The sequence below is a fragment of the Festucalex cinctus genome, chromosome 20 (genome assembly GCF_051991245.1).
Source record: "Festucalex cinctus isolate MCC-2025b chromosome 20, RoL_Fcin_1.0, whole genome shotgun sequence".
Lineage (NCBI taxonomy): Eukaryota > Metazoa > Chordata > Actinopteri > Syngnathiformes > Syngnathidae > Festucalex > Festucalex cinctus.
In genome coordinates this window covers 1,645,347-1,665,169 of record NC_135430.1, presented here as the reverse complement: position 1 = coordinate 1,665,169, position 19,823 = coordinate 1,645,347, and the positions used below count along the sequence as shown (strand labels likewise).

General features: G+C 42.5%; 1 protein-coding gene and 1 long non-coding RNA gene across 2 annotated transcripts in view; both read left to right on the top strand.

Moving 5' to 3' along the window:
- f3a (coagulation factor III, tissue factor a) overlaps positions 1–14,499 on the top strand; it is an 89,358-nt gene extending 74,859 nt beyond the window's left edge. The window contains exon 6 of the mRNA XM_077508941.1: positions 11,455–14,499. Coding sequence (XP_077365067.1) covers positions 11,455–11,597 — 143 coding nt within the window. The 3' untranslated portion in view covers positions 11,598–14,499. The remainder of the gene's footprint in view (positions 1–11,454) is intronic.
- A 1,823-nt stretch (positions 14,500–16,322) lies between these two features.
- LOC144009528 (uncharacterized) lies at positions 16,323–19,091 on the top strand. Its single transcript, XR_013280954.1, has 3 exons — positions 16,323–16,740; positions 16,825–16,872; positions 16,951–19,091. It is a non-coding gene; the product is annotated as an uncharacterized LOC144009528 (long non-coding RNA).
- Positions 19,092–19,823: the final 732 nt, after the last annotated feature.

Here is a 19,823-nt window from a genome sequence, read left to right as displayed (position 1 = left end):
CCGACGGCTATGAAAATTGTGTGGCACCTGTAGCACATCCCAATGAACAAAAACCTCTTTGAAGTGTGTACCCTAAAATAGACAGAAAGTGAGGTATGAGTATTTAAATGTCCAATTTTTGCCAATTTTTGCACATTTACAGGGGTCATACTTTTGCCCGCTTCTCCTACACGGTTAACGCGATTGACTTCAAACTTAGGATGGACCATCTCAACACCTGGGACAACATCATTGTGAAAAATGAAAAGTTTTTGATATAATATATGACGGCGGCGGCGCATCAAATTTAGAGTTTAAAAATTCTTACTTCACGAGGCATTGCCGGTTGTACGTTTAATCTAGAGCTACGAAAATTGGTACACATATGTAACAGACTATGACCTACAAAAAACTCTTTTTGAACCATATGCTAAACCTAACAGGAAGTCCACCATTTTGATTTATTTTGTAACGTGTTGCCATTTTTTTGGCCATTTCATTGGGGCCTTATTTAAACGAACTCCTCCTACAGTGTTTATCCGATCATCTTCAAACTTGGTGTGATTCATCTTAAGATGTTGAAGATGAAAAGTTATTGAAAGCTTTGTATTTCGTCGGACGCTGTTGTCATGGCATACACTGTTTGCAAAGGAAAAAAAATATCCTTAAAGAAGCATTGCCAGTTGTACGAAGCAGCTAGAGCTACGAAAATTTGTAGACATATGTAACAGCCCAAGATGTACAAAAAAGTCTCTTGGTGCCCTGTGCTAAACCCAACAGGAAGTCCCCCAGGGGCCGGGCATCACATTTTGAGCTAAAAAAACTCCTCTTTAACAAAGCATACCCGGCTGTACGTTTCACCTAGAGTTACCAAAATTTGTAGAGGTATATAACAGCCCTCGAGGTACAAAAAACTCTTTTTGAACCATATGCTAAACCTAACAGGACGTCCGCCATTTTGATTTACTTTGGAATGTGTTGCCATTTTTTTTGCCCATTTCATAGGGGTCATATTTTAACAAACTCCTCCTACAGAGTTTATCCGATCATCTTCAAACTTGGTGTGATTCATCTTAAGATGTTGAAAATGAAAAGTTATTGAAAGGTTTTTATTTCGTCACACGCTGTTATCGTGGCATGCACTTTTTGCAAAGGAAAAAAATCCTTCTTAATGAAGCATTCCCAGTTGTACGAAGCAGCTAGAGCGATGAAAAATTGTAGACATATGTAACAGCCCAGGATGTACAAAAATGTCTCTTGGTGCCATGTGCTAAATGCAACAGGAAGTCCCCCAGGGGCCGGGCATCACATTTTGAGCTAAAAAACTCCTCTTTAACGAAGCATTCTCGGTTGTACGTTTCACCTAGCGCTATGATAATTTGCAGGCATACATAAGAGCCCACGATGTACAAAAAAGTCTCTTGGAGCCATATGCTAAACCAATCAGGAAGTCCACCATTTTGATTTACGTTGGGATTTGTAGCCATTTTTTGTGGCCTTTTTTAGGGGTCATATTTTAACGAACTCCTCCTACAAAATTTATCCGACTGTCTTTAAACTTGGTGTGCTTCATCTTAAGATGTTTAAGATGCAAAGTTATCGAAAGTTATTTATTTTGTCGCACGCCGTTGTCATGGCGATGCATTGTTTGCCAAGTAAAATGCTGCTTTTTTTTTTTGGTCTAAACATGTGCAAAAACTCATGAAACATTACACACACATCAGGCTTGTCATCAGCATGAATATTTTAGAGATTTCTTATTCAATTTGCAATAAATGGTTCAATAGCGCCCTCTAGACATTTTTATGAAGCTTTTGCAAATGTTTTGTGTTTTATGATTCAGCTAGATTTGTAAAAATTGGGATACCTATCAGCCTAAGACTTACAAAAAGGTTTCTAAAGCCATATGCTGAATCAAAAAGGAAGTCTGCCATTTTGATTTACTTTGGTATTTGTAGCCATTTTTTGGGGCCTTTTATAGGGGTCATATTTTCAACAGAACTTATCAGATCGTCTTCATTCTTTGGCGTGTTTCATCTTAAGATATTTAAGATGAAAAGTAATTGAATTTTTTTATTTTGTCACACACCTTTGCTGTAGCCATGCATTGTTTGTGAAGAAAAATGCTTTTTTGAGAGTCTAAATATGGGTGAAAACTCACAAAACTTTGCACACACACCAGACCTGTCTGGAACATGAATATTTTATTTAGAGATTTGTTGTGCAATTTGTAATAAATGGCTCAATAGCACCCTCTAGACATTTTTATGAAGTATTTCCGATTATATGATTCAGCTAGATGTGTGAATATTGGCAGGCATGCCGAATATATTAAAAAAGTATTCTATATAGCCATGTGCCAATCCATTTTGATTTTATTTTGTTAATTGTGCATCGTTTTTGGCCTTTCCATGAAACTTTAAAAACACAAAGCATGGCAAAAACGTTTACAATTTAGATGGTTTCCTATTTGACAGTACCCCAACATGCCAGTACCCCGACGTGCAAATACCCCAACGTGGCCCGGGTTGCGAGGGCCCTTTATAGCTGCTCGCAGCTCTAGTTCTTCTTCTTCTTCTTCTTCTTTTTCTTTGTTATTATTCTTTTCCGCAAACAATCACATTTTTGAGGCACTAAACATGAACGAAAACTCACCAAACTTTACACGCAGATCGGGCCTGGCGAAAAATGTGATATTTTAAAGTCGCCATACATGATAACAAAAAAATGGCTCTGTAGCGCCACCTACATAGGTTTAACGGATCCCTGTCCCGCTACGATTGTCCTATGGCTATGAAAATTGTGTGGCACCTGTAGCACATCCAGATGAACAAAAACCTCTTTGATATGTGTACCCTAAAATAGACAGGAAGTGAGGTATGAGTATTTGAATGTCCAATTTTGGCCCATTTTTGCACATTTACAGGGGTCATACTTTTGCCCGCTTCTCCTACACGGTTAGCCTGATTGACTTCAAACTTGGGCTGTACCATCTCAACACCTGGGACAACATCATGGTAAAAAATCAAAAGTTTTTGACATACTATATGACGGTGGCGGGGCATCAAATTTAGAGTTTCAAAATTCTTACTTAACGAAGCATTGCCGGTGGTACGTTTAATCTAGAGCTACGAAAATTGGTACACATATGTAACAGACTATAATCTACAAAAAAGCCTGTTGGTGCCATATGCTAAACCTAACAGGAAGTCCGCCAGAGGCGAGGCATCTAGTTTTGTGTTTCAAAATTCTAACTTAATGAAGCATTCCCGGCTGTACATTTCACCTAGAGTTACCAAAATTTGAAGACATATGTAACAGCCCTCAAGGTACAAAAAACTCTTTTTGAACCATATGCTAAACCGAACAGGAAGTCCGCCATTTTGATTTACTTTGGAACGTGTTGCCATTTTTTGGGCCATTTCATAGGGGTCTTATTTTAACGAACTCCTCCTACAGAGTTTATCCGATCATCTCCAAACTTGGTGTGATTCATCTTAAGATGTTGAAGATGAGAAGTTATTGAAAGTTTTTTATTTCGTCGCACGCTGTTGCAGTGGCATGCACAGTTTGCAAAGGAAAAAATTCCTTCTTAATGAAGCATTCCCAGTTGTACGAAGCAGCTAGAGCTACGAAAATTTGGAGACAAATGTAACAGCCTACGATGTACAAAAAAAGTCTCTTGGTGCCATGTGCTAAACCCAACAGGAAGTCCCGTAGGGGCTGGGCATCACATTTTGAGCTAAAAAACTCCTCTTTAACGAAGCATTCCCGGTTGTACGTTTCACCTAGCGCTATGATAATTTAGAGGCATACATAAGAGCCCACGATGTACAAAAAAGTCTCTTGGAACCATCTGCTAAACCAAACAGGAAGTCTGCCATTTGGATTTACGTTGGGATTTGTAGCCATTTTTTGTGGCCTTTTTTAGGGGTCATACTTTAACGAACTCCTCCTACAAAATTTATCCGACTGTCTTCAAACTTAGTGTGCTTCATCTTAAGATGTTTAAGATGCAAAGTTATCGAAAGTGTTTTATTTTGTCGCACGCCGTTGCCATAGCGGTGCATTGTTTGCCAAGTAAAATGCTGCTTTTTTTTTTTGTCTAAACATGCGAAAACTCATGAAACTTTGCACACACATCAAACTTGCCATAAAAATTAACATTTTAGAGAGTTTTTCTGCAATTTTCAATAAATGGCTCAATAGCGCCATCTCGACATTTTTATGAAGCTTTTGGAAATGTATGATTCAGCTAGATGTGAAAAAATTTGGATACCTATCAGCCTAAGACTTACAAAAAAGTTTCTAAAGCCATATGCTAAACCAAACAGGAAGTCTGCCATTTTGATTAACTTTGGTATTTGTTGCCATTTTTGGGGCCTTTTATAGGCATCATATATTCTTTGGCGCGTTTCATCTTAAGATATTTAAGATGAAAAGTTATTGAAATTGTTTATTTTGTCGCACGCCTTTGCTGTAGCGATGCCCATCCATCCATCCATTTTCTTGACCGCTTATTCCTCACAAGGGTCACGGGGGCTGCTGGCGCCTATCTCAGCTGGCTCTGGGCAGTAGGCGGGGGACACCCTGGACTGGTTGCCAACCAATCGCAGGGCACACAGAGACGAACAACCATCCACACTCACACGCACACCTAGGGACAATTCGGAGCGCCCAATTAACCTGCCATGCATGTCTTTGGAATGTGGGAGGAGACCGGAGTACCCGGAGAAGACCCAAGCGGGCACGGGGAGAACATGCAAACTCCACCTAGGAAGGTCCGAGCCTGGACTCGAACCGGAGACCTCAGAACTGGGAAGTGGACGTGCTAACCACTAGACTACCGTGCCGCCCCTGTAGCGATGCATTGTTTGCAAAGAATTTTTTTTTTTATATGATTCAGCTAGATGTGTGAATATTGGGAGGCATACCTATCAGCTGAATACCTAGACAAAGTATTCCATAGCAATGTGAACAAACACAAAAAGCATGGCAAAAATATTTACAATTTAGACGGTTTCTTATGAAACAGTACCCTAACGTGCCAGTACCCCGACGTGCAAATACCCCAACGTGGCACGGGTTGCGAGGGCCCTTTATTAGGGCCCGAGCAGCGGCGGCGGCGGTGCCGCTGCGAGGCCCTATTGTTTTTCAAGGAATTCTTATTATTCTTTTTCTTTGTTATTATTCTTTTCCGCAAACAATCACATTTTTGAGACACTAAACGTGAACGAAAACTCACCAAACTTTACACACACGTCAGGCCTGGCGAAAAATTTGATATTTTAAAGTCGCCATAGGTGATAACAGAAAAATGGCTCCATAGCGCCACCTACATAGGTTAAACAGATCCCTGGCCCGCTGCGATTGTCCGACGGCTATGAAAATTGTGTGGCACCTGTAGCACATCCAGATGAACAAAAACCTCTTTGATATGTGTACCCTAAAATAGACAGGAAGTGAGGTATGAGTATTTAAATGTCCAATTTTAGCCCATTTTTGTACATATACAGAGGTCATTCTTTTGCCCACTTCTCCTACACGGTTAACCCGATTGACTTCAAACTTGGGCTGTACCATCTCAACACCTGGGACAACATCATTGTAAAAAATCTAAAGTTTTTGACATACTATATGACGGGGATGGGGCATCTAATTTAGAGTTTCAAAATTCTTACTTAACGAAGCATTGCCGGTTGTAGGTTTAATCTAAAGCTACGAAAATTGGTACACATATGTAACAGACTATGATCTACAAAAAAGTCTGTTGGTGCCATATGCTAAACCTAACAGGTAGTCCGCCAGAGGCAGGGCATCAAATTTTCCGTTTCAAAATTCTTACTTAATGAAGCATTCCCGGTAGTACGTTTCACCTAGAGTAACCAAAATTTGAGGACATATGTAACAGCCCTCGAGGTACAAAAAACTCTTTTTGAACCATATGCTAAACCTAACAGGAAGTCCGCCATTTTGATTTACTTTGGAATGTGTGGCCATTTTTTGGGCCATTTCATAGGGGTCTTATTTTAACGAACTCCTCCTACAGAGTTTATCCGATCATCTCCAAACTTGGTGTGATTCATCTTAAGATGTTGAAGATGAAAAGTTATTGAAAGCTTTTTATTTCGTCGCACGCTGATGCCGTGGCATGCACAGTTTGCAAAGAAAAAAATTCCTTCTTAATGAAGCATTCCCAGTTGTAGGAAGCAGCTAGAGCTACGAAAATCTGGAGACATATGTAACAGCCCACGATGTACAAAAAAAGTCTCTTGTTGCCTGTGCTAAACCCAACAGGAAGTCCCCCAGGGACACATCACATTTTGAGCTAAAAAACTCCTCTTTGACAAAGCATTCCCGGTTGTACGTTTCACCTAGCGCTATGATAATTTGCAGGCATACTTAAGAGCCCACGATGTACAAAAAAGTCTCTTGGAACCATGTGCTAAACCAAACAGGAAGTCCGCCATTTTGATTTACGGTGGGATTTGTAGCCATTTTTTGTGGCCTTTTTTAGGGGTCATATTTTAACAGACTCCTACAAAATTCATCCGACCGTCTTTAAACTTGAGTTTTTTATTTTGTCGCACGCTGTTGCCATAGCGATGCATTGTTTGCCATGTGTGAAAACTCATGAAACTTTGCACACACATCAGACTTGTCATGAACATGAATTCTTAGAGATTTCTTGTGCAATTTGCAATAAATCGCGCCCTCTATACATTTTTATGGAGCATTTCCGATTTTATGATTCAAGCGCTATACAGTGGAACCTCTACTTACGAACGTCTCTTCATACGAAATTTTCGAGTTACGAAACTCCTCAACGGGAAAATATTGCCTCTTGTTACGAAAGAAATTTCTAGATACGAAAGGTAAAAATACATTACCGAACGCAACATACTTTCGGCTATGGCTATTTCCTACCATAGGTACCTATGAGCGTATACTAGATCGGTGTTTGTGCATCGTTCTGGCATCCCGTTGGCTAAGAGGAACCTCTACCATAGGTATGAGCGTATACTAGATCGGTGTCTATACAGCGTCCTCATCATTCATCCCGCGGCCCATGAGGTGTTCCGATGTTCGTAAATGTATGAACTAACGGCCAACGAATTTGTGCAAAAATTCAAACAATTGGTGATTGATGAAGGCACAGTAAGTTTTTAACTGCAACGAGACGGGCCTTTTTTTTAAAAAAAGAAAAAAAAAATGCCTCGCCATACCGGAAGTTTCCATGAAGTTTCTGAATTTGTTTAAAAGAATCGCTCAGAAAAAGTGTTCACCAGTCGGGCGTTTGCTCACTAAGATGATGTTTGCATTGGACATTAATGAAGGATTGTTTAAAAAAAAAAAAAAAAAAACATCCATGGATCAGTTCTTTACAAAACACCAGGCAAAAACAAAAAAAACACTTCTGAGAGAGGAGAACATGAACCAGAGGGCAAAAAACGATGAGGACAGCAGTTAAAAAGGTAAATGACCATCATTTTTATTCTTTACTCTATTCTTTGTTATTTACATTATGCACAACTCATTTATTGTGCAATAATCTAATTGTCACATGTATTTGTTACATGTTTTGATGCATTTTTATGCTTTCTAAAACATTTATGTCTGAAATTTGGGAGGCTTGGAACGGATTAGGGCATTTACATGGAAAATGCATCTCTACTTACCAAATTTTCTACTTAAAAACTTTCTTCCAGAACCAATTAATTTCGTAAGTAGAGGTACCACTGTACTTGTACTACAATCAGGTTTGTAATGTATGCACACTGCTGCCACTGTCAGCATTTTTGGCTTCAGTTTAATGATGTTGGTTTAATATAAACTTACTCTCATTGGCGGGGCAGAATCGTGACGAGCTTGTGTGTGGGAATTCAGTGAGGTCAGAGGTTACTCCCAGTGGGGGTTCAGACAGGACATCAGCTACGTAGCAGGCATTCAAGTCGGTCAGTGAACTGGTCAGATCGCACATAGTTGTTGAGATACGTAAGCAATTAGAGTTGCGCTGTTTGTCCCTGGAAACCCTGCAAAATATTACACGTTTAGAAAATAAATACCAATCAGATGATAGAGCAGAAAGTTCTATTGGAAGAACTCTACTGTACACTTTTGATGCTTACATAGAGAACTCTACAGTGTATGAGTAATCAGTTGGTACTGGTTCCCAGGTCAGAATGGGTTTAAAGTTTGTGGATTTCCAGGTGACGGTCTGTGCTCTAGGATAAAGCCCTGTAAAATTAATTAGCAACAAATCATTTAGAATACTTGAATGATAGCAAAGTTGCAACATGACCAACAATACGATGACTAAAATCTCTGTTGCTAAAAAATATAGCTTTACACACCTGACCTGATCTAGTATCAACTTTAAACATCTTGCATGAACGCTTCTGACCATTTTTTTAAAATCTATTTTCGTCTAAATTCAGTTCCCTCAAAAGAATGTGACTTCTCTCAAGACATATTAAACCCAGCAGAAACAGTGCAACAAGTTTGCTGTCAAATGAACAACTTAACATCAGCTATGCGAAGTTGAACTTCCATGCATTCCTTTCATAGCTCCATTAATCTGTTCTCATCACATTGTTAATTATTGCCGTATTCAGAATGACAGAAATATTTCACAGATTAGATATAGTAATTAGTAAATCCCTGCAACTGTATGAGCAGTCACTTCTGCATCAAAACCTTGTCAGCCATGAAACACAAAGTCAGTTGTGACTGTTATGGGTTTGATGACTTACACAAAAATTACATTGCAAGCAAATTGCACATTGAGTGCCACTGATTCTTGAAAACCTTAACCTCTGCTGGTCTTGTTGTGAGGGGTTAACGTTACAGTATTTTGTTTAGTACAAATTCTTGCATTAAAAAAAAAAAAATCATGTCTGAAATTTGGGAGGCTTGGAACGGATTAGGGCATTTGCATGGAAAATGCGTCTCTACTTACAAAATTTTCTACTTAAGAACTTTCTTCCAGAACCAATTAATTTCGGAAGTAGAGGTACCACTGTACTCCCCACTGGCAGACCCTCCTCCTTCTCCACAGGAGTGCTGCTGTTGGCGTGCGGGTCCCAAGTCGAAGAGGAAGAGTGGAATCTACCACCCCGAGTCCCAATGTCTTTGTTCCTGCTCTAGGATGAGCTTTTAATTTAAATTTTGTTGCCTTGGTGACTTTTAGCCAACTTTTTTTTTTTTTTTTTTTTTTTTTTTTCAAATCCGTTTTAAATAAACTGATGTATATTTTGTGGTTTTAAGTCACTGCTCGCCCCTGGTTTTTAACTTGCAATTTTAAAACTGGCTTCTAGTCCCTTCACTAGATGGCGTTGTGAACAAATTAACATAGTAAATTATTACATTTGATTGTACTACCCGGCCACACCATGTTCCAATCCATTATTTCGTACATGGACTTACAAGCTACAGGTGATTCCCACAAATGATGGCCAAAAGCTCTAAATCCAGCGTTCTGCTGAGTTATTCATGGACTTCTGTGGTGCCTTATGTTGGCGCTACTCATATAGTTATATAAAAATGGGGCTTAGTTCACATGATTGTTATATCGACAAAATAACCGAGTTTTTGTGCTGCTAATATCATTCATAAGCATTACTATTAGTGACCTCAACATATTAAAGCATTGTTGTTACCCTTTTTATGGTGTATGTTACATGAAAATACATACACCTGTAGTGGATTTGCATTTGTTGTTGTAGCCTTTTGATGAATCAGCCGCTGAACTTCCTAGAAAACGTGTGCGCGGGAAACACTGAAGCGCTTGCTGCTCGTGCACTCCTCGTTGAGAAGCACTGGTTAATTTATCGGCCGCCGATTATAATCAGCCCAAAATTCAGACATAAATCTTTTATAAAGCATGAAAATGCATCAAAACATGTAACAAATACATGATACAATTAGATTATTGCACAATAAATGAGAGTTGTGCATAATGTAAAAAACAAAGAATAAAGAATAAAAATGATGGTCATTTATCTTTTTAACTGCTGTCCTCATTGTTTTTTTCGAACAATCCTTCGAAAATGTCCAAGGCAAACATCATCTTAGTGAGCAAACCCCCGACTGGTGAGCACTTTTTCTGGGTGACTCTCAACACATTCACTGCCATAGACGGCTTTAGACGTCAAAGATTCATTTTTTCCTGAAATGGCAGTGAATGACCAGTCCAGGGTGTCCCCCGCCTACTGCCCAGAGCCAGCTGAGATAGGCGCCAGCACCCCCCGCGACTCTTGTGAGGAATAAGTGGTCAAGAAAATGGATGGATGGATGGCAGTAATGAGTTAAATAGTCATTCCCTCTCTATCCCGTTCACAACTATCTTCGAGGATTCCACCCAAACCCAGCAACATGATCATTTGACCTTTCACCTCAAGTAGCTGTTAAAATTGTCTTCATTTATTTAACACATTCACTGCCATAGACGGCTTTAGACGTCAAAGATTCATTTTTTCCTGGACTGGCAGTGAATGAGTTAAACAAATTCCGAAACTTCATGGAAACCTCCAGTATGGCAAGGCATCTTTTTCAAAAATAAGGCCCGTCTCGTCGCAATTAACTCAGTCACTCCCAGCAATTTTCACAGAAGTAGTCCCGTTCGCTCCCGGCTGTTTTACTGGATTTTGACGTATTTTGCAAGGCCCACAGAATATTGTGTTCCATTGCTATAAAAGCATGGAACCTACCAAAAGAAAGATTAACGTCTCTTCTTTTATTAGGAAAAAAAGTGTTTCTATCTGTTTCCGTTTTGCAGCAATTAGCATTAGAAGAGAGCTAAGTTTTATCAGTTTTCATAAATCTATTTAAAATTGTAAGTAAATGAGCTTTTTTTCTAGATGGCCCTGGTTGATCTCCTTTGCTCTGCTGCCACCTGCTGGCCATTTGTGTAATAACTACCATTTCTGCAACCGTTCTTTGTAGTTGAGGGGCTGAATCAAAGCCTTCTGTATGCTCTAGCATCCCCCCCCAAAAAAACACACATATAAATACGTCTTTGGGACACTTGCTACATTAAAAAAAAATACGTATTTACACGTTATTGGGAGCAAATGAGTTAAAAACTGACTGTGCCTTCATCAATCACCAATTGTTTGAATTCGTCGGCCGTTAGTTCATACATTTACGAACATCGGAACACCTCATGGGCCGCGGGATGAATGATGAGGACGCTGTATAGACACCGATCTAGTATACGCTCATAGATACCTATGGTAGAGGTTCCTCTTAGCCAATGGGATGCCAGAACGATGCACAAACACCGATCTAGTATTTACGCTCATAGGTACCTATGGTAGGAAATAGCCATCGCTGAAAATATATATAAGTATATAAGTCTGCTAATATATCTTTACAAAAGGAACATGTGTTTTTGTTTTAAGTGATTTACATTTGTCATTAATGTTAAATCTCAAATGTCTTTTTTTTTTCTTCTTCTTCTTCTCTTCCATACAGTGTATTCAGTGGGCGTGATTGCAACTGCCATCCTCCTCGTCTTGCTGCTGATCATCATAGTGGTTGTAACAATAGTGTGCTGCAGGCACAAGAAGGCTGCCCTTAAAACTGAAAAAGAAGGAATTCCACTCCAGAATATATAGAGGGGTTGTTCTGATCATATATCACTATTACGGTATGAAGTAGCTACGGATATAGTTCACTGGATGGACAAAAAACTTGTGCCAAGAAATATATAATTTTTATTTTTATTTTATTTTTTTACATGAGAATTAATATTTTGGTTTCTGTGAAACCACTTTTAAATTTGTCATTCTGGAGCTTGTTGCAGAAAGTAATATACAATGGGAATTGGAAAATCATGTATCACACTGAAAACTCCTCCTTTATTCCACTTAGGCTCAATTTTTTTGTTTAATGTCCTTATCTTGATCATTATCATAAAGTAAACAAGCCGTCACAACCCCCAGCTCCCGCCAACCCCCAGCTCCCGCCAGCCACCCCACCCCAAACCCCGCCCCCGTCATTTGATTGACAGGCCAAGTCATTCGGCTGTAAAACGCCATTATGTAATAGAAGACCATTGTGGAAAAGGACATTATGAAACTAGAAAAATTTCCACAGAAATTTTGAATGTGACTGCTGACTCTTGCAAGGTGGAGAGCTGAATGCACTGAACAGCTTACCAAATGTTGGTGTACTTTACCTCTCAGTCGGTCAGCAAGCTAGCATTAGCATGCTAAGCTAACTTAGCATTAGCATGCTAACTTAACATTAGCATGTTACGCTAGCATTGGTATATTAAGTTAGCATTAGCCTGCTAAATTAGCATTAGCATTAATATGCTAACAGCATTAATGTGCTAATTTAGCATGAGCATGTTACGCTAGAATTAGCATGCTGACTTGGCATTAGCATGCTACGTGTGTGGGCAGTGTGTGAGAATCCCTGGCCTAGCAAATCAATTGGCCAAGATGGCCGCCGCTCTGTGTGGGCAGTAGTGTGAGAATCCCTGGCCTTGCTAATCAATTGGCCAAGATCGCCGCCGCTCCATGTGGATGGGGGCCGAGAATCCTGGGCGCACCTCAACAATTGGTCAAGATGGCCGCCGCTGTGTGTGGGCAGTAGTATGAGAATCCCTGGCCAAGCTAATCAATTGGCCAAAATGGCCGCCGCTGTGTGTAGGCAGTCGTGTGAGAATCCCTGGCCGAGCTAATCAATTGGCCAAGATGGCCGCCGCTCCATGTGGATGGGGGCCGAGAATCCTGGGCGCACCTCAACAATTGGCCAAGATGGCCGCCGCTCTGTGTGGGCAGTAGTGTGAGAATCCCTGGCCAAGCTAATCAATTGGCCAAAATGGCCGCCGCTGTGTGTGGGCAATAGTGTGAGAATCCCTGGCCAAGCTAATCAATTGGCCAAAATGGCCGCCGCTGTGTGTGGGCAGGTGTGTGAGAATCCCTGGCCAAGCTAATCAATTGGCCAAGATGGCCGCCGCTCTGTGTGGGCAGCAGTGTGAGAATCCCTGGCCTAGCTAATCAATTGGCCAAGATGGCCGCCGCTCTGTGTGGGCAGTAGTGTGAGAATCCCTGGCCAAGCTAATCAATTGGCCAAAATGGCCGCCGCTCTATGTGGGCCGTAGTGTGAGAATCCCTGGCCTAGCTAATCAATTGGCCAAGATGGCCGCCGCTGTGTGTGGGCAGTTGTGTGAGAATCCCTGGCCTAGCTAATCAATTGGCCAAGATGGCCGCCGCTCCACGCGGGCAGGGGCCGAGAATCCTGGGCGCACCTCAACAATTGGTCAAGATGGCCGCCGCTGTGTGTGGGAAGTAGTGTGAGAATCCCTGGCCAAGCTAATCAATTGGCCAAAATGGCCACCGCTGTGTGTGGGCAGTCGTGTGAGAATCCCTGGCCTAGCTAATCAATTGGCAAAGATGGCCGCCGCTCTGTGTGGGCAGTCGTGTGAGAATCCCTGGCCTAGCTAATCAATTGGCCAAGATGGCCGCCGCTCCATGTGGATGGGGGCCGAGAATCCTGGGCGCACCTCAACAATTGGCCAAGATGGCCGCCGCTGTGTGTGGGCAATAGTGTGAGAATCCCTGGCCAAGCTAATCAATTGGCCAAGATGGCCGCCGCTCTGTGTGGGCAGTAGTGTGAGAATCCCTGGCCTAGCTAATTAATTGGCCAAGATGGCCGCCGCTGTCTGTGGGCAGTAGTGTGAGAATCCCTGGACAAGCTAATCAATTGGCCAAGATGGCCGCCGCTGTGTGTGGGCAGTTGTGTGAGAATCCCTGGCCTAGCTAATCAATTGGCCAAGATGGCCGCCGCTCCACGCGGGCAGGGGCCGAGAATCCTGGGCGCACCTCAACAATTGGCCAAGATGGCCGCCGCTCTGTGTGGGCAGTAGTGTGAGAATCCCTGGCCAAGCTAATCATTTGGGCAAGATGGCCGCCGCTGTGTGTGGGCGGTGATGCGAAAATCCCAGGCTTAGATGACAAGCAGCTCTGATTGGCTGAGGCAGTTGCTTTGCAGACGTGAGAGATTGGGCAGAATAGCTCAAAAAGCACCATTTAAATAGCAGTTCATTACATTACATTTCATAAACAAAAATTTAATATTGTGCTTTGATTTTTTTTTTATTAGAAGAAAATTGGAAATGAGCTGAACAGTTTAAAATTTGAATGGTTTTAGTTGATCAAGAAATGTGGAAGTTAAGCCATAATCAACAAACTGAAAATGAGTTACTGTCTCTTTAACAAATATGCACATTCACGCACACACATTTCGTAATTAACAGGTGGGCGAACATTTTGCTTCAATTGAGTTCTATGAGAAAGCTGGATACTAATATGTGAGTTGTAGTGATTAGAACATAATTCACCCACGGAACCTTGGGACGAAGGAGGAGTTGGATGGGATAAAGGATGAAAGGATAAAAGAACAAAACGTTGGTAGGTCTGTGAGCTTCGCGCAGAGTGAGTTGTTGTTGCTGTTAAACGCTGAGAAGCTGATGTCAATAAATTGCCGGCCTTTGGCTCCGGACTTCAACACTCTGCCTCCGACTCCCATCACTACTCGCTACATTGGTGACCCTGACATCCACCCCGTTGACGTTTCCGAGGCTGATAATTTGATCGAATTGAGCGACATGGCGAACTCCGCTGATCTCAAGTTACCGGAGTTTTTGGAGTCGGCCGCGGCGACGTGGTTTGTACAAGCTGAAGCTCAGTTTGCCATCCGGGGAATCGCGGACGATTCCATGCGCTACTACCACGTCGTGGCCGCGCTCGGGAGCTCCACGGCGGCCAGAGCCGTGAGTTTTATCACCTCTCCCCCGGCACGGGATATGTACGCGGGGCTCAAAGCGTACCTCCTTAAGACCTTCGAGCTGTCACGGCCGGAACGGGCTCGACGCCTTTTCGCCATCCAGGGCCTGGGGGACAGTAAGCCGTCCGAACTAATGGAAAAAATGCTGAACCTGCTTGGCGCGGAGGAGCCGAACTTTTTGTTTATTGAACTGTTTCTGCGCCACATGCCTCCTCATGTCCAGACAGCGCTAGCGAATACTACCATCTCCGAGCCACGTGCTCTGGCGGAGGAAGCTGACCGTTTTTTCCTGGCCACCCAGCGTTACAACCACGAGGTCTTGGCCTCTGTACGCACCTTCCCATTCCCGGCGACCGCAACTGCACCTCATAAGGCACGCGCTGCCGTGGATGGCCGATCAGCCCCTGGCTTATGCTATTTTCACGCACGTTTTGGAACCAAGGCGAAGAGGTGCCGCACCCCTTGCTCCTTTGTTGCGTCGGGAAACGGCAACGCCTCCACTCAGTTGCAGCTGTGAGTGGGGGCGCAGAGTGCCGGCTGCTGTTTGTCATGGACACCCTCTCCAGACTCAAATTCCTTTGTGACTCCGGCGCCCGCAGAAGCGTGTTGCCTGCCTCGGCTGAAGATGCAGCCGGGGGCACTCACGGCCCGCACCTGTCAGCGGCCAACGATGCACCTATCCGGACCTACGGCACTAAGACAATGGATGTATGTTTTGGAGAGCGCCGGTTCACTTGGGACTTTGTCACTGCGGACATTTCTTTTCCCCTTCTTGGCGCGGACTTTTTGTGTGCCCACAGTCTACTGGTGGATGTTAACTCATTCACTGCCTTGGACGAGTCAGTTCGTTAAAGTGAAAAATAGCGCCCCCTGCCTTCGACGAGTTAATTCGTCAATCCCTTTTTTTTTTATGGCAAGCTGCGGATAAAAGTCTGGGGCATCAGATGTGTGATTTTCAAGGTTGTAGCCTATTTACTTCCACCACTAGATGGCAGCACTGCCTTGGGAGTGAGCTTATCCAACGTGAAGCACCAACGGAAGTTGAGGAGAAGTTGAGGAGCGGAGCATATTAGCATAGCAGAGCATATTAGAATAGCAGATCAAGCATTATGTCTACTTTTAGACAGCTTACACTGGAGGAGAGTTTGTTAAAACCAAAGTCCAGCCAGAAACGTAGAGGATCGTCATCTTTGAACAATAATGACGATCAAAGAAGGGAAAAGATGACGTTGAGGAGCAAGGTACCACGTGTGCAAACGGAGCCGCATGTTAGTCAACCTGTGAGCTCACAAGGCAGTCAGGAGGAATCTGTTGCTGCATCCATCGATTCCACTGAATGGACGGACACGTCATGCGACTCATCGGATGAGTATCTGCCCACAAAAACCCCTGACTGGAGCAAAGACTCGGACACATCGCAGAGTAGCGATGACGGTGAGAGCTAACGTGCTAACTCGCTAACTTTGCCTTTACTCGCGATCTCCTCGTCTTTCCGTTACATGCACTTCATTTATTATACTGTTGCCACAGTTGCCATTACTAACGGCTGTACAGATGATGCATTTTATTGCTGTGGACGTAAATGTGTTGTGATAACTTGATGATAACTTGCGCGATCGTCAAATTTAAACCCATCCTGTACGAGTTGTGTTTTTCTGTCGATGTGGGTGGGGATAAAAATGTGATACGGAGTACAACATTGATGCTAGAAGGACTAGTTAGTCTTATTTATTGTTCTTCTTTCAGTGATCGACATCTGTGCATGTATATAAAAAGCTAGACTAAGTCAAGCAATGAGGAGAAAATGACTGGTGTAAATCTAAGTGTATGAAAGGGCAGGAAAATGTTTAGGAAAGGTCAAAAGAAAAAAAAATCCAGGCAGCAGTAAAAATCATATGCTTCTATTATTTACAGATTGGCCATCCACCAGTCGGGTCTCACCGATTGGCAGAGCAAAGAGAGGTAAAAAAAATAAATAAATAAAAAAATCCGCAAAAAAATATAGCAATAAAACAAAAAGTAATCTTTTGATTCTATGTTTCACAGCAGGTACATCCAGAAATACTGCGGCTGCTTTGTGTGGGGCTAAGAGAGGTAAAAACGTTTTTAGTAAAAATCACACCACATCAATAAATAAAAGTTTCATGGTATTTATTTTTCTGTAATTTACAGTTGATTCATTGAACCGTAGTGAGGATCAATCCTGGAAGCAGACACACTGGAGGCCAAAAAGGATTCGCTTCACTGCTAAGCCTGGACCCCAGGGCTCTGCTGCGGAGCTGGAGTCAGACCTGCCGGTCGATTTTCTCGAGCTTTTCATCACCAATGAGCTGCTGCAGCATATTGTTGATGAGACAAATGCCAACGCGCTTGATTCGTTGCAGGAAAACCCCTGTGGACTTCCATACAGTAGAAGTCACGACTGGAGGCCACTTACTGTAGAAGAACTCAAAACCTTCCTTGGCCTAAGTTTCATTACAGGGTTCATCAAGAAACCTGTCTTGGAAGACTACTGGAGTGTAGAGGAATTTGAGAGCGCACCTTTTTTTGGACAAACAATGTCCAGAAATAGATATCAAATTATTTGGAGGTATTTACACTTCAATGGCACTGCACATGATTCATCAGACAAAATGCACAAGGTCCGCCCAGTCCTGGACTATGTAGTGGCCAAATTCAAAGATCTGTACACGCCAAAACAAAACATTTGTATAGATGAGGGCATGATGATGTGGCGTGGTCGGCTCTCTTTCAAAGTGTACAACCCCCAAAAACCCATCAAATATGGGATTAAATAATATATTCTTTGTGATTCTGAGACTGGCTACTGCTTCAACTTGATGCCATACATTGGTGTATCCTGTACCCTGCCTGACATTGTTTTTACACTACTTGACCGCCTCACAGGACAGGGATATACCCTGTTTATGGACAATTTTTATAATTCTATTGGCCTCTGTGAGCGTCTTCTTTCAGCAAAGACTAATGTGTGTGGAACACTCCGAAAGAACCGTGGGGAACCTCAGCTCATAAGAGAGGCAAACAAGACAAGCTTGGGGGCAAATGGCAAGCTTGTCTGTCACAATGAGAAGGTGATGGTTGTTGCATGGCAGGACAAGCGGACTGTCAAGATGGTGACAACCTGCCATAAAGACAGAACACATCCTGTGGAAGTGTGGCAGAAGGGGAACAAGGAGAAAGTCACCATTCTCAAACCGGAGTGTGTTGTGGAGTACAATGCTTCAATGAATGGGGTGGACAAACTAGATCAAAACATTGTTTATTACCCCTTCCTCAGGCGCTCTGTAAATTGGTCAATGAAGTTTGTCACTTATCTTTTTCAATTGTGCATGTTCAATGCACATGTTTTATACAGGGTCAAAAACCCACAGAAGCCTGCAACCTTACTTGCGTTTATAAAAAAGGTTGTTGTTTCATGGACCGTGAAAAAGCAAGTTGGACAGGGTGATGAGCAAGCTGTGGGAAAACAAACAAGGGCCCCATATATGAAAGACCCGGAGAGCAGGCTTGATGGACAAATGGGCAGGCATCGGCTGGAGAAGTTGGTGCCCACCAGCAGGAAGTTGGTGCCAACAAGAAGGTGTCGGGTGTGCCAGCGAAAAGGCCTAAGGAGGGAGACCACCATGTGGTGTGCATCTTGCCATGTACCCTTGCACCCAGGAAGCTGCTTCACATCATACCACACCAAAAAACACTACACATAGGGGCGATACACATTCTCACACATGCACACACACACCCACACACACTTGTAAATAGTTGAAAGTTCATACAAGCAGTGCGCACCCACATACTCGTGCATATGCGCAAAACATGTATATAGTTCAAAATGAATTTCTTTTTTTTTTTTTTTTGTAAATATTGTAAATAGTTGTATTGTTGTTGTATCGTTGTAAATTGGGGCACACACATGTACACAAACTTGTACATAGCTCAAAATATTTTTTCTTTTTGTCAAATATAGAAATTGTAAATAGCTTGGTTTGAAAATTGGAGTACACACTCGCATACACGCACACGCGCACGCATGCTCACACACACTCACCCACTCTCACCCACTTGTATATGTAGTTCAAAGTTTTTCCCACTTGTATATGTAGTTCAAAATTTTTCCCACTTGTATATGTAGTTCAAAGTTTTTTTGTTTTGCTACATCTGAATTGTCAATAGTTATCAATAAATTTACCATCAAAATACATTTTTCTGTGTTTTTTATGTTGTTGTAACGAAGGAAAGGACTGTTCAGATGTTTGAGATGCTACAAAAGCAGAGAGTATTGGCATCAAAGTCAAAATTTAACTCAAAAGGAACCTTTTCACAAAAAACTTTTTCTCCGTTTTCTAGTCAAAAACAGAAAAATTGGTTAAACTTAGTGTTGTTCTATTGCGAATAACTAGAGAAGGGAGAATGTTAGAAACTTACTTTTTTTTTAAATGAAAGAAGAGGGTTTAACCTTTCATTTCGTGGGTTCCATGTTTATATACCTATAGAACAAAATATTCTGTGGGTCTTCAAAAATGAGTCAAAATCCTCAAAAATGGCTGGCAAGCTGAAGCTCGCTTTTCTGAAAATGGCTGGCAGTGAATGAGTTAAAAATGGCCGCCTGTTGGACGCTTTGACGTTTTCCACTGTTGCATGTGGGTGTGATGTGGAGACGTTTGAGGGCCTCGCCAGCCCGCTCTCAGATGACGACGTGTTCACGCGGCTTCTTGGAGAATTCCCCAGCCTGACCACGCCTACATTTGCAGCCACTTCTACCAAGCATGGGATCGAGCACCACATCGAGACCGTGGGCCCGCCGATTCACGCTAAGGCCCGACGCCTCAACCCTGATAGAATGGCCACAGCTAAGTCCGAATTCGCCAACATGGAACGCCTTGGCATAATTCGTCGTTCGGACAGCCCGTGGGCCTCGCCTCTCCACATGGTTCCGAAGTCGGACGGCGGCTGGCGACCGTGTGGAGACTATCGCCGCCTCAATGATGCCACGATGCACGATCGCTATCCGGTCCCGCACATACAGG